Source organism: Hippocampus comes, unplaced genomic scaffold (assembly GCF_001891065.2).
Source record: "Hippocampus comes isolate QL1 unplaced genomic scaffold, H_comes_QL1_v1.1 scaffold39, whole genome shotgun sequence".
Classification (NCBI taxonomy): domain Eukaryota; kingdom Metazoa; phylum Chordata; class Actinopteri; order Syngnathiformes; family Syngnathidae; genus Hippocampus; species Hippocampus comes.
Window position 1 is genome coordinate 2,914,879 of NW_017842054.1, and position 11,979 is coordinate 2,926,857.

The 11,979-nt window shown below is 44.4% G+C and overlaps 2 protein-coding genes across 2 annotated transcripts in view; both read right to left on the reverse strand.

Moving 5' to 3' along the window:
• The window catches only part of ryr2b (ryanodine receptor 2b (cardiac)), a 68,587-nt gene extending 63,127 nt beyond the window's left edge, over nucleotides 1–5,460 (reverse strand). The window contains exons 1-10 of the mRNA XM_019859965.1: nucleotides 5,319–5,460; nucleotides 3,761–3,880; nucleotides 2,636–2,740; nucleotides 2,426–2,497; nucleotides 2,247–2,325; nucleotides 2,053–2,165; nucleotides 1,354–1,477; nucleotides 1,144–1,240; nucleotides 981–1,055; nucleotides 361–517 (exon numbers count right to left, since the gene is read on the reverse strand). Of these exons, the coding sequence (XP_019715524.1) occupies nucleotides 361–517; nucleotides 981–1,055; nucleotides 1,144–1,240; nucleotides 1,354–1,477; nucleotides 2,053–2,165; nucleotides 2,247–2,325; nucleotides 2,426–2,497; nucleotides 2,636–2,740; nucleotides 3,761–3,880; nucleotides 5,319–5,366 (990 nt within the window). The 5' untranslated portion in view covers nucleotides 5,367–5,460. The remainder of the gene's footprint in view (nucleotides 1–360; nucleotides 518–980; nucleotides 1,056–1,143; nucleotides 1,241–1,353; nucleotides 1,478–2,052; nucleotides 2,166–2,246; nucleotides 2,326–2,425; nucleotides 2,498–2,635; nucleotides 2,741–3,760; nucleotides 3,881–5,318) is intronic.
• A 929-nt stretch (nucleotides 5,461–6,389) lies between these two features.
• actn2b (actinin, alpha 2b) overlaps nucleotides 6,390–11,979 on the reverse strand; it is a 17,125-nt gene continuing 11,535 nt past the window's right edge. The window contains exons 14-21 of the mRNA XM_019860250.1: nucleotides 10,706–10,846; nucleotides 9,941–10,123; nucleotides 9,726–9,860; nucleotides 9,350–9,529; nucleotides 8,772–8,918; nucleotides 8,293–8,358; nucleotides 8,019–8,177; nucleotides 6,390–7,390 (exon numbers count right to left, since the gene is read on the reverse strand). Of these exons, the coding sequence (XP_019715809.1) occupies nucleotides 7,232–7,390; nucleotides 8,019–8,177; nucleotides 8,293–8,358; nucleotides 8,772–8,918; nucleotides 9,350–9,529; nucleotides 9,726–9,860; nucleotides 9,941–10,123; nucleotides 10,706–10,846 (1,170 nt within the window). The 3' untranslated portion in view covers nucleotides 6,390–7,231. The remainder of the gene's footprint in view (nucleotides 7,391–8,018; nucleotides 8,178–8,292; nucleotides 8,359–8,771; nucleotides 8,919–9,349; nucleotides 9,530–9,725; nucleotides 9,861–9,940; nucleotides 10,124–10,705; nucleotides 10,847–11,979) is intronic.

The window sequence follows — 11,979 nt, forward strand, 5'->3', positions numbered from 1 at the left end:
GTACGTGAAGACAAAATGATTATAAAACATGAAACAAACAACTGTCGCCTTCCAACTTCATCACTGAAAACGTTCAGCCAGCAAATGTTACTCGCATGAAACATGAATTCCCGTCTGAGGATTCGACTGTTTTGCATCATTGTGTCCGATAGTATTTGTTTCACTTAACAATAAAGAGAAAAATCTGCCAATTTTAAGAGCTAATAGTTGAGGTTTAATTACCGTAACCGGTCAATTTCATCGTTTGAGCATCACACAAAATGTCAAAAAAACAAAAAAAAAACTTGAAAGTTGAGGCATTCCTAAGTCAAGGTACAACTAAACTTTTATGTCATCGAAGCTTATTCAATTCATCCGCACCTTAGCAGAACGGAAGCAAAAGGAGGTTGCAATAATGTCTGCCTTGTCCCGATCCACCAAATGGAGGCCTCGTTCGTCCGTCAGGCCCAGATAGCGTCCAGTTGTCACGTGACACAGTCGGAAGGGCTCCCCCCAGCTTGTATGTCTGCCACTCCACCTTGACAAATATTTGTCAAATCATGAGAACATTCAAAGACTTTCCAAGGACTTTGCAGCTTTCTCCAACCCTGGAACTGTGGTAAATTTGAGAGTTTTATTCGGAAAACGAATGGCGCACAGTGAACTAGTTTGTGCAGCAACATTAAAAACATGCTGTCACGCATCACAATAAAGTACTGATTACAACTGTACTTACTGATTTGGCCTCCAGCAATTTCCATACACATATTTACACTAACTAGGATTTCACTCATGTTTGAATGCAGGTTCTAGATAATGTTTATAGACTGCGAGACTCCGTCTTGTAATTTTTGTACTCATCCAGGTTACCACTGAAGAAAAGTACCTCAACTTCCCTATTGAGTTTTCAATCGGTGAAATGACAGGACGCATCAGTCACCAATCCCAGTCGGGAACAGAGACGAACACAATTTGATACCTGAGGGCCCGTTTCTACTTACGCCACACGCAAGATCTCCAGCCTCCAGAGAGAGCGGGCCTGTCTGCACACTGATCCAATCTCATACTGCATTATCCTAGATTAAGAAAAACGCGATCTGAGATGGCGGGGAGGGGAGTTTTGTCAGGATGACATGCGAAGGTAGATGAGCCCTCGCGACTGACCTCTGCAGCTCTTCATCTTGTTCTGCTGTCGGAATAGTCAGACATGCGTCGGTGTGGCTGTGGAGAAGCCTGAGCGTGTCGCCGCCCCTCAGGTATCCTAGAAGCGGAGCAGCAAGCAGAAGATATCATCCCCCGCTCAAATGGGATGTACTCCAACGAATCATGCGTCTTTCAGTGTGGCAACAGTGCAAATGTGAGGAAAAAGTTTGCCTTGCGCAAGTCCACTTGCAGAGCACAAGGGGGCAACGCTCCACAGTGAGTGCCGGAAGGCTGCATCCGCAATCAGACTGTCACCCAAGCCTCTGTTGTCACAGGCCGTGCCAAAGGACAAGTGCTGGGAAGCCACAAAAGATGCCTCATCACAAGGTGACCCGGCCGCTTTTCTTTTTTTTACCAGAATGCAGCTTGGAGCCTTTTGCTGAGGATACCTCAGGTTGAAGGTGATTCTTCAAACTGGAACAGCGAAAAGGTCAATTCCATTTATCATAATGAAAAATAAAATAAAAAGTTCCACAAATTCAGAATTGACTAAAATGAGTCACACAAGCCAAAATGACCCTAATCGGGATCAGCACCAAATGCGACCTGTCAAGACACTCATCTTCAGCAGATGCCTGAATTGCATCTTTCATATTATTAATAGGCGCGCGCGCGCGTGTGTGTGTGTGTGTGTGTGTGTGTGTGTGTGTGTGTGTGTGTGTGTGTGTGTGCGCGTGAATATTGCTGCTGTAACAACTTGATTTCCCTCACAGGATGAATGAATCATTCAAACTCCACACAGGAAGATCCTGAAACCCAAACCTCTAAACTGTGAGTCACACGCGCTAACCACGAGGCCACTGTGCCGCTCGAAAATCCGATAATCCTCACTGAGACGTTGAGGAAAATCAGGAAAATCCCCTCATTTACCAGATATCTCTCTGAGGACACATTGACCAGGATGAGGTCGTCACCAGCGCGCACCTTCTCTCCCTCTGACCTCTGTCTGGAAGCGGGATGCACAGTCCACCAACAGGCCTCGCCTATGACACAAAGACAAGAGAACAGTCCAATTGTATCCAAGATGGAACGTGACCAGCCTCCCTAAAATCATCTGCAAGTACCCGCTTTATCCTCCTGCAGGCCCACATCGAAAGCTAGCTTGTCGGTGGAGGACCGCGACGCGGACAAGCAGCTGAGATACTGCGAGTGGAGAGAACAGCAGGTGGAAAAACTTCACAAGACAACCGAAACTAACAGTGGCCGTGTTGTTCATCCTTGCAGGGAAACCTTGATGACTCACCATGCCGCTGTACGAATGCTGGAAAAGTAAAGCCTGGCCGTACAGAAGGGTGCGATGGTTGCCCCCGGCTGCCTGTAAAAAGCACATTGAAAAATGGACATATGGCCCTGATATCAAATAAAAGGTTGAAATCATTTTTATCCCGCGGCAGTTGTATCACGGCACTGACAGTGTGCGGAAATGAAATGATCAGCGGGAGTATGAGATAACCTCTGCAACCAGGCTTTCGCTGTGTGCCAGCATCTCCTGCAGAGCTCGGACAGACAGACACTGGACCAGGATGAAGCCACATACAGACAAGTCTGGTGGAACATTCTATTGGGGTAGGAAAAGAAAAGAAAAAAAAAACACGTCAAATATTTGTAGTTTTTCCACAGGCTCACAATGGCCGACGTTGACTGGAAACAACTTTCAAGGAGATGTACCACTAGCACTTCCAGTGACCTTGAAAAAGTTACGCAGTTACTTTACTGGTTACTTGCTTGAAAAAGTAACTTTGTCACTTCACCAATCACTTACATTTGAAAAGGAACTAAGTTCGATTACAAGATACTTTAATAGTTACCGGTACATCCAGCAAATAAAAATGACCCCTATTCATAAAACTGACACTTGGTTTTACTACTTAATTAGAATTGAGTTTTTATTCAAACTAAAATAGACAACCTTTTTTGACAGATCATAATTATTTGAATAAAACACAAAATAATTCAACTGATTTTTTTTTTTTTTTTTAAAAGATGACTTTCCAGGATTTCATTTAACATACATTATTATATTAGCTACTTATTCAAACATGTGTTATTGAAGCTAATGTATTTTATTAGTAATTCATTTTACATAAAAATACATGCGTGAGAGAGGCATCGTTGCTAAGAAGAAAGTGTTTATTTAACTCATCAATTCTTTCTCGCAATTGTTTTGACAATGTAAAAATCTTTATGGCCATCCACGGCAATCACAAGCTGTCCGGTTTGCCCCCCCCCCCCACGCTGTATTCCGTCCATCTCGCTTGGTTCATGGTAACCTGAAACGGGGCTGCCGTGTCCTCGGGAACACATGTAACATTTGCTTTAAAATACCCAAAAGATCAATAATTATCCAGCAGTCGAAACCCTCTGCTTTGCGGTTTGTTACCATGGCAACAAGGGGCTGCCCTCAAGGTAACAATGGCGAAACGCATGCAAAGGTACTATATCTGAGTACACTATACAAATAATTAATCATCATTACTGACAAGGGCGTTGGGAGTTCTTTCCACACACGATGAGACAGAGAAGGGGGGGGGAAGAGATATATCGCCGTTTGTCATAAGGCGGAGAATGTTCCCTTTACCTTACAGTTGGAGGTGGCCTCCAGCCGGCACAGCCTGCTGCCAAAGCCCTCGGCAGCCAGGCAGACTTTCACATGCTCCTCCTGAGAGGTGAAGACGCTCTGCAGGACCACTTCATCACCCTGACGTGAACACCCGCAGGGAACAAAATACAGTCCTGAATGAGAGTGAAAATCTATTTTGCACAGAGTTCAAAGCAGCATCTGTGACTGATCTTTTCGGTGCGTACGTTACCTCCTAACTGCGTAAGTGATATAGCGGCAGCTGGATGGGTGGAATATTTCTCTTTTAAGGGAATAATACTTCCTTAGAATGATCATACAACTTTGACGGCATGCTACTGTACTCCCATTTTAGATGGCCAAAAAAAATGCAATTTATTAATGTTGCATATCTGTTTGGGATTACTCCTTCCGTTTCCACGAAAATAAAAACAAGACCCTAAATAATTATGGCGTGAATGACAAGAGTCGCCGGTCGATCTCTGCCACCTCTGTCAAACTTATCTTCATTCAAATACCAAAATGGACAGCATGAAAGCCATCAGGCCACTGTATCTATTTCAGGAACATTAGAGCGAGACTGCAGATGACTGCAGTCCAGCCAGGACCACCAACACCTCGTGGTAGCCTGGCTGTGTCGCTCCATATTGGGAAGATACCCTCATTCCACTTGTCCATATCAGCAGCACTCTGCAAGCAGTCAAACACACTGTCCTATGCTGAGATACTGCTGAGATCGTTAACAAGCACAGCTGTTTTTTTGTTTGTTCGTTTTAAATTAAAAATGCTGCCATAAATTGCTTTTCATGTTAAACGTCTTGTTTAAGATGCTCACACTCTCATTTTTGTGCTCTTCTGGATCTCTTCAGGTTTATCCTTGAGTTGACATTGCAGTTTCTTAACATTGCAGAGGCATCAAAATATCTCGTCAAATCTATTAAGGGCAGTCACTTTATGCTTACGTAGGACTTTGTTCTTTTATTTTGTTTGCTTGCAACCAGACCGTAGCTGCTGATGTTATAGCTGCTGATCTCCCATCCATAACACTTTCTGTGCTCCGTATCAGATAGATCATACGTTTACAACTGGGCAACTGTGATAACATCGTGCACTTAAATTGAGATACCGAGGCCGTTTGTGGTCTCCCTTGCCTGTGCCTGAGTAATCCAAGCAAAAATAAGGCTGGGAACTGCACTCTTCAGCCAGAACCTGTGGATTCTGTGCACCCAATTGGCTCTGTGGAAATGAAATACAGTGCTGGCTGGATTCTACATTTAAACCAAGTGTGAGATACAACAATAAAGGTTGTTAGCATTAATGGAAAGTTATATTTGTGAGACAAACGAATGTGAGGCGGCCCAGTTGACTGTCACTTCAAGGAATTTGAGAAATTACATTTAATGACTTTTCCAATATTAAAAGTACCAGATGACAACAACAATGAAAAAAAAGTGACGTTTAGTCTCTCATCACTGTTATGGTCTTGCTACATGTCACTCGTTTTTGGCCATTGACTTTCATTGCTAGGCTATGTTAATATTTATCATTCATTACTCACAGTTCGTAGAAATTGGACTTCGTCTTCGCCCTCGCCTTGGTCGGACATTATTTCCAAACTTGGTGGCAGTTGTAAGAGGAGCGAGAAGAAGTGGAGAAGTACAGCGACAGACAGCAAGTATGAGCTGTTTGGATACACTGTTCGTCCATTGAAAGTGGGCGCGGCCATCAGACAAGTCCCATGATACGAAGGAAAACATGGCGGTCGCTCACGTTGGCGGGAAAGTTTTTTTTTTTTTTTTTTTGCGTGTTTTTTATAATTAAAAAAAACAAATACAAACCACACGGGCATTTAACGTTCCAAACGATAAATTAATCTTATTCTTCACAAATTACAAATACATGTGACGCAAAAATAATTCATCCACTGGTTCAGACAAGGTTTACATTGGCGGGGACTGTGCTGCGTTTAATTTGTCTGATGAACTTGGAATACAGTACAGGTACTGCATTTCCTTCTTCGATCCAATTTTCCTTTACTTCAAGGTAAAAAATAACATTTTTTTTCTTCATGTGGAGATAATGTAGCAACTAATTCTGACACATATATTTCAAAAGGTCTCAAATTTCTAATTTGAGCAGTGTTGATTGAAAGTCCTGTTTCTCAAAGGTTTTATGAATGCAACATTAGGGAAGAAATACAGTACAGGACTTCACAGTGGTGCCTTGAATAATCGCGGCGCGGAACCCGCGGGTTCATCAATTTTTAATTTTCTTTTCTTTAAAAACGTGTAAATTGCATTGAGTTAAGCTATTAATAGTGTCTATCAATCTATCCATCCATCTAAATGTCTATATATCTAGAGGATCTAAAATGTCCACACAACCCTCTTCAAATGTTCGTGTTTGTGATGTAAAAAACTCAACCAAATTTCATATTCACAGTATGGGAGTCGGCAACACCTACCAACATTTAAAGTGCCTCTGATTAACCCCTAATAAACTCCAGCTGTTTGTAGTAGGTTTTCCCGAATATTCTTTTGCTTTCTTGCAGAAGCCTTAAGATTTTGTGCCCAAGGATTGTTGGGCCGCCAGTCGACCTCTCGCTCAACAGAAAGAGACCACACAGAGATTGTCTGAATACAATTATTTCAATTTGTTTTATAGGCACAATGAAAAGTTACAGGAGACCAATCCAGCCGGTTGTCGTTGTTGTCCAAAGTAGACTTTATGAGTGTATATCTAAAATGAAAAATAAGTTGAAACATGCATGCGCGTTCATGTGTTTTTCCAGGCCGTCCATTTGGATAATATATTTTTCGGGTGTAATTTGGGAATTAATTTATTGAATACGTCTTCACTTGTTTTTCCATTTAACTTAAAGAGGACATATTACAGAAAACTGACTGTCTGAGATACTACCAAGCAGGCACACCCATAAACCCCTGTTATCACGTTGAGGCTAAAAGGTAAGCAGAGCTGCGTTGCGTTCTGCCACATACATAAAATGTATGACATTTTCTTCCACAAGACAGAATGCGTTCTGTGGTGTATTATACACGCTGGACTCTTCACCCACAAATGTGAAACCAAAAGCCTGAGTTGCCATTGGCCCGGCAGTAAAAGGGGCGGGGTCACGGCGGTCACTTGCATGACACAGGTCCGGCCCCTTAAAATGGGCTTGTTTCAACAAGGTGAGAAATAAGTGTGCAATAATTCTTGATCCCTCGAAAAAAAAATTTATGAAAGCATGTCACAGACATGTTATTAAAACTGGGGTGTTTTTAAATGTTTTTCAAAATGCATAATATGTCTCCTTTAAAGCATCTGGAAATGCCTTTTGATGTGGTATTCCCAAAGAGTAACTGCAAGGTCTCACTTTATTAAAACAATGCATTTCATTTTGTGTATGAATATTTCTGTGTATCAAGCAGGCATTTTCTAGGTAACAGGCGGGGGCTGCCATGTGAGGGGTTAGAGGTCACTCTCCCCATAGAGGGCGGTGGAGAAGGCGGTGTAGTCCAGCGCCCCCGGTGGCGCTCCTGGGATTCTGTAGGGCGGCATCCTCATGATGCAATATTCGGCTTGCTCGGGAGGAAGTTCTCTCCTCAGCTCCTCCACCAGGATGTACGGCTGTGATGCAACGCAAAGGCAAGGATTTGACGAATATGATCATAAACTGCAAGAATGGCAAATACGCTACAGTGGTACCTTGGCTTTTAGAGTTTGAGTCTTTCAGTGCCAATTTCTTGGCATCAAGAAGCCAAAAGATGGCGGCAAAGCAATATGTTTGTGTGAATAAAGTTCCTCGACTTCCATCAACATATTTCCTTGGTGCCAAGATGCCACAAGATGGCGGCAAAACACTACTTATATTGCCTTGGCGTGAGCACAAAAAAACGGCAAATAGCTGAGTATTTCGGTAAATAATTGAGGATAGTTTTTTGTTTTTCTTTAAAAGCAAAGCACTACTTTTATTGCCTTGGCGTGAGCACAAAAAACGGCAAATAGCTGAGTATTTCGGTAAATAATTGAGGATAGTTTTTTGTTTTTCTTTAAATCTACAAATAGGCAACGTAAAGATGAAAATCAGACAAGGTGCATCCGTACAGGGAAGCACTTCCAATTTTGCCAGTGGCAGCTCACAACTCTAAAAGCTTGGAGGTCGGGGGCAGGTCAAGGTCCCACTTCACTGAAGCGCTAATAACTCAGAAAGTGTTTTTATCTGTGGTGCTGTCATTCTTTTTCTTCAAACACAAACCTTGTCGCCCGCCAAAATCCGGAAGGACGCTACAACCTGCTCGGCAGTGTCGGTGTCAGCAGTTTCTCTGGTCATAAAGTCAATAAAAGACTGGAAAGAGACGATTCCAGTGCCATTGGGGTCGACAAGGATCATGATCCGGGCGAACTCCACCTCGCCCTAAATGGGGCAGAAAAAGAGCAGTTCTCAATAGCATGTACACGCAAGCTAGCATGTACCCACAGGCTAGCTAGCCCTGACTGAACCTCGACTGCGTGCACTTATAGCACCTCACCAGATCGTAGCCCATCGAGATGAGGCAGGCTCGGAAGTCATCCGTCTCCATGGCACCATTCTTCTTCTGTGATTGGAGGGCTCATCGTTATGAACAGGAAAGGAAGGCTGGATTCACACCCACGTACCCGTTTCTAATTGAATGTTTATATCGGATTGTTTTGACCGGGCGCCTAAATAACTCCACAAGACAGAGCAGCGAGAACACCGTAGAGCAAACAATAATACATAAATAATAAATATGAAATATATTAAACATTTACTTCAGTCTTTCCCCAAATGAAGAAGCGTGTGGTTGCGGTAATCTTGGCATTACGCCACTGTCTTCCCTCAACAAGCATTTTGCTTATAGAATGATGGACACACCTCTAATGTACAAAATGGCATATTGAAACATTTTTTAATTGGCCATGCTTTAATTGAAGTTTAAAGCTTGTGATGCAAACGGTGTCGCGCGGGGCAATCCATCGCAATCGTTACCCGATCAAAGTGGTTGAAAGATGATCTGAATTCATTCATCTGCTGCTGGCTGATGCCCTTGGCGTCGCGGGTCAGGATCTGGGTTTCGATCTCGTTGATGGTGCGGGCGACTGTCGTGAGGAGCAGCTCCCAGCCAACGCGGATGTGCTACGCATGCGGATGTGATGACAGCATGGGAGACAATCCGTCAGTAAGTGTACGATGACAACGGAGAGTCATTTTTTTCTGAAATTGTGGCCTTTGGGCAACGCGGGGGTTCAGGGTGTTCCCTGCCTACTGCCCAAAGACAGCTGGAATAGGCTCCAGCACACCCGCGATCCTGCTGAGGATCAGAAAATGGATGGATGTTTTTCGACATAAAGACCTCTCTTCAATAATTATTTAACAAGTTGGGAAATGAATAAACATCAACATGTGATAACATTTCCTTGGAAATCACAATGCCCCATCACTGGTGAGCTTTGCAGACATCAGCAGACGTGGCACCTGTAAAGCTGACATTTACAATGGAGCGAAAAAAAACTAAAAGACAACAAAATGTGTTTTCCACAAAAAAAAAATGTCCCCCAACATTGTACCTCCATGGTGTAGTTGGTGTGTTTGTTGTCAAACACCAGCGACTCCTGGATGAGCTGGTGATCTCCCTCCAGCTTGTCCACGTTGGGCTTGTAAGCGACGATGACGTGCTCGCACTGCTTCAATTGGGTCATCTGGTCCTCCAGGGTGCCGCCAATCTCCAGGGAGCAGCGTCCAATCTCCTGTTCCACAAGGTCAATTACATTCGGTTGTATCGGACCAATTTCTTTACAAACACCGCAGAGTCCGCTGCCGCTCTCGTCACCCTCCAGTTATGGTGACGGCTCCTCCTCGCCGGCCTGCTCTCCGATGTGTTTCAATATTATTAGCCTCCATTAGACGGCCATAACCGTATGAAAGTGTCATGTCATGTCTGACCTCCATCCTGGCCTGGATCCAGGGTCCAATTAAGTTAGCCTGTGCGGCAAACTGGCGCCTCAACCTTTCATGGGCATGCTGGTGTGCCAGCTCCTCCTGCATGGCGCTGTCTCGCTGCGGAACCAACTTCTTGACCTGAAGTGACACGCGCGGAGCTGACGGCGTATTGCCAACGGGCGAGGCTTAAAAAAATGGCTTTGAAAGCGGTGGGCTACCTTGTCCCATTTGACAAGGAGCTCGTCGGTGGTGATGGCGCTGTAAGGGTTGATGATGTTGGCCTTGATCCCGTAGCTCTGGGAGATTTTCTGCACCTCATTGTGGATTCCCAGGATGGCCTGTCGCTCAGCATCCGCCTCCGGGAGAGTCGCTTTGAACTGCTCGTGAGCCGCAATTAGACTCTGGAGGGCAGGCGAAAGGGAAATTCTGAAATGCTGTTAAAAAGCCAACGTTTTGTCAGGTGCGATCAATTTCTTCAGCAGACGTGTTCCCGCGCGGCGAATCATCAATCAGTTTCAATTCCGATCAGGTGAAACTAAGTTGGAGAATGGTAAAAGTAGATTACTTTTACCATTAATTTACTTCCGCGGCTGTCAAACTGCTGCTCAAGCATTGCCTGCACAGCGAACAGACGTTCTATGATGGCCATAGTTTGAGCGTGGAAAACATTACAAATGTTTTATCGCGGATTTGACATAAGTCAAAAAGACCGAAGGGACCCTGCGATTTCTTTTCTTAGTTTCATTGGATCAATGAAAGGCAAACTTGAATGTTACCTGAAGCCGCGTCTATTTTCATACTTTGCACTTAACCGCCTTCCTTAAAAAGTGGCCGGACGACCACTTATTTGGAACGGCGTTTCGCAATTGACCTAACATTCACCACCCAGCTGATTTTCACACGAAGCGGAACTCCAGTACAGCGAGCCGACGGGGTGCGTCTCGCTCAATCCGTCGCATCGCCCGTTGTGCCCGCGCGCCTACCTGGACTTCGTCTACGGTGTGCACCATAAACATGTCCTGCAGGTCTTCCATGGCTCCCTCCATCCAGTTGTTGAAAGGAGCCGAGCGTTTGGCAAACTCCAGGAACAGCTGGTCGATGGTCTCCAGCAGCTTATCTGTGCGCTGCAGAAATGACGACACCACATAAATCCTAAAAAAAAAAATACAGGCTCCGAATGTCCAAGCTGACCTCTTCCAGGACAAATCCCAGCGAGAATTACCACCCCCCCGCACGCCCGGCCCCCGACGCTCACGGACGCACCTGTTCTAACGACTAACCCCAGAGAGAACAACATTAGCATGGCCTTGTTAACCGCAATTTTGGCTCGGCTCGGAGGGGGATTGTGTTGAGTGGGACGTGGACAGACAACAGGCCTCTGTTGCTGTCATTCACGCTTAATCCTCAGACCTTTTCCTGGGCCCTCACTCATGCACTTGCGGGTCAGGAATGGTCCGCACGGATGAGAGGAAGTGGCCGGGGTGGGACCGGAGCCAGTTAGCGGCCACACGATGACAGCCATGTCTCCATCCAATCCCATATGAAACACCTCTGGATATTTTGGTTTGAAAGGCATCAGCGTGGACCGATGTGGATCATGAGCGCACTCTGGTGGAGACTCGCCACACATGCCAGTGCGTCCAGAGGACGTGAAGGCAGGCGCGATCCATGTTCGTCTTGCTCACGTTCTTTCGTAGTCCTCACCTCCAAGGCTTCCCTCCTTTTCTGGGTCAGGGTTCCCAGTCGGTCCCACAAGTCGCAGATGCTCTGGCAGCGCTGGTTTACAGCTGCCACGTCGTGGTAGTCCAGCTCACTGGAAAAGAAAACATGGACTCTTATGATAGAAGATATGTTGTTTTCAACCACCCCCCAAAAGGTGGAAATGCTGATATATTTTTTTTTTTGTGTGCGAATTTAATTGTTTCTTATAATGGGTTGTAAATATTAAAACAATGAACCAAAACAAAAGAAGGAAATATACAAGTACATTCTGGCCATGTCTACTCGAACGCAGATAGTGTTGTCGATATTGTACAATACTAAAAAAAAAAAAAAAAAATTACACACAAAAGTAGCTTTTGTAAACCTCTGACCAAAGTGAGGACTTTTCCAAGTTATCAACTTTTGCTTTTTCAAACTTGTGATTGTCCAACATTTTTTTTTTTATTTTGTGATTTTTTATTTATTTTTTTATGTATTTATTTAATGTGATTTATGTGTCGAGTGAGCCTCAGCCATTCGCGCCCGACATAAAGCG